At 52.7% G+C, this 1,344-nt stretch overlaps 1 protein-coding gene across 1 annotated transcript in view; it reads left to right on the top strand.

Moving 5' to 3' along the window:
- Positions 1–869: 869 nt before the first annotated feature.
- LOC136549169 (extensin-like) overlaps positions 870–1,344 on the top strand; it is a 1,211-nt gene continuing 736 nt past the window's right edge. Inside the window, exon 1 of the mRNA XM_066540445.1 lies at positions 870–1,342. Within this exon, the coding sequence (XP_066396542.1) occupies positions 870–1,342 (473 nt within the window). The remainder of the gene's footprint in view (positions 1,343–1,344) is intronic.

Here is a 1,344-nt window from a genome sequence, read left to right on the forward strand (position 1 = left end):
GTAAAAGAGGTAGCATAGATTCTAGTAAACCATTTAAAAATAATTATCATAAAACGTAATTGGCGGATCTACAATATGCCAGTTACTATAATCATGGAACGTGAAAATTGCCTGGCTATAGAATTAGCGATAGTAAATGATAGATATTAATGTCACTGCCGGAAACAGTAGGTTTGCCGTGTACCACAAACCGGTTTCCCAGAATCTGATTTTGCAGTTTCAAGAATATGATTTTCCAGCATCTTATTAAATGTCTCTCTCCTCAAACCGGTGGCCGCGTTCACGGAGTAGCGATGGCGGCGGCGGCCCCTACCTTCCACCCTCCCCACCGGCGCACATTAGGAGAGCGGCCCTCCTCAGCACGTCGCCGTCACGGCGCTCTAAATATTATTTAGAGCCTCTAAATAGCGATATCTCTCTCTCTCTCTCTCCAACTAACAACCTAAAAATTCCCAACTGCAAGAGGGTTGATGAACTCCAAACATCCCAAGCTAGCAATAGCTAGCTGTATATATTGGATAATAAGCTAGCTGTATATATGTCTTGGTTGAGGTTTCAAAATAATCTAGCAAGTCTTCTTGTTGACCAAAACCACGAAAAGTCAATTCCTCTCGCAGAGAACCAGTGCCGTCTAGCTTATTTATTAGCTGTGTGCTCTCCACGTCGTTCCTGCTGAGTGTTCACCGCTACGACGTGCGCTCCAAAAACATTCCGATTTCCGAACACGCTCTCCAAGCAGCTATAAATAGACGTGCAACGCAGCAGCCCCCCTTCATCGCAACATTCCAAGCTTTCTCTCTCCCATTCATCTCTCGAGCTGATTTTATCACACACTCGAGCGCGGAACACTAAGCTAGGCAGGTGCAGGGATGGCCGCTAAGCTCGCCGTTCTCGGCACCTTAGTGCTCGCGCTGCTCGGTTCCGTGTCGTGCCAACAAGCGGGCTACGGCTATGGCGGCGGCAATCCTACTCCTCCTACCTCGACGTCGACGCCACCTGCTTATCCTCCGACGAGCCCGACACCGAGCCCGCCTACCTATTCATCTCCAGCCCCGCCGCCACCTGCTGCAAATCCTCCGAAGCCGAGCCCGCCCACCACCTATCCTCCTCCTCCCACACCTGCTAGCCCACCACCACCTGCCGCTGGGTCTGGACTGAGCGTCGGATACTACAACGACAAGTGCCCCCGCGCGGAAGCCATCGTGCGGGACGCCGTGCGCGCCGCCGACGCCGGCATCAAAGCCGGCCTCGTCCGTTTGTTCTTCCACGACTGCTTCGTCCAGGGCTGCGACGCCTCCGTTCTGCTGAAGCCCGACAACGACACCAACCCGCAGCCGGAGATGC

Source organism: Miscanthus floridulus, chromosome 4, assembly GCF_019320115.1.
Source record: "Miscanthus floridulus cultivar M001 chromosome 4, ASM1932011v1, whole genome shotgun sequence".
Taxonomy (NCBI): Eukaryota; Viridiplantae; Streptophyta; class Magnoliopsida; order Poales; family Poaceae; genus Miscanthus; species Miscanthus floridulus.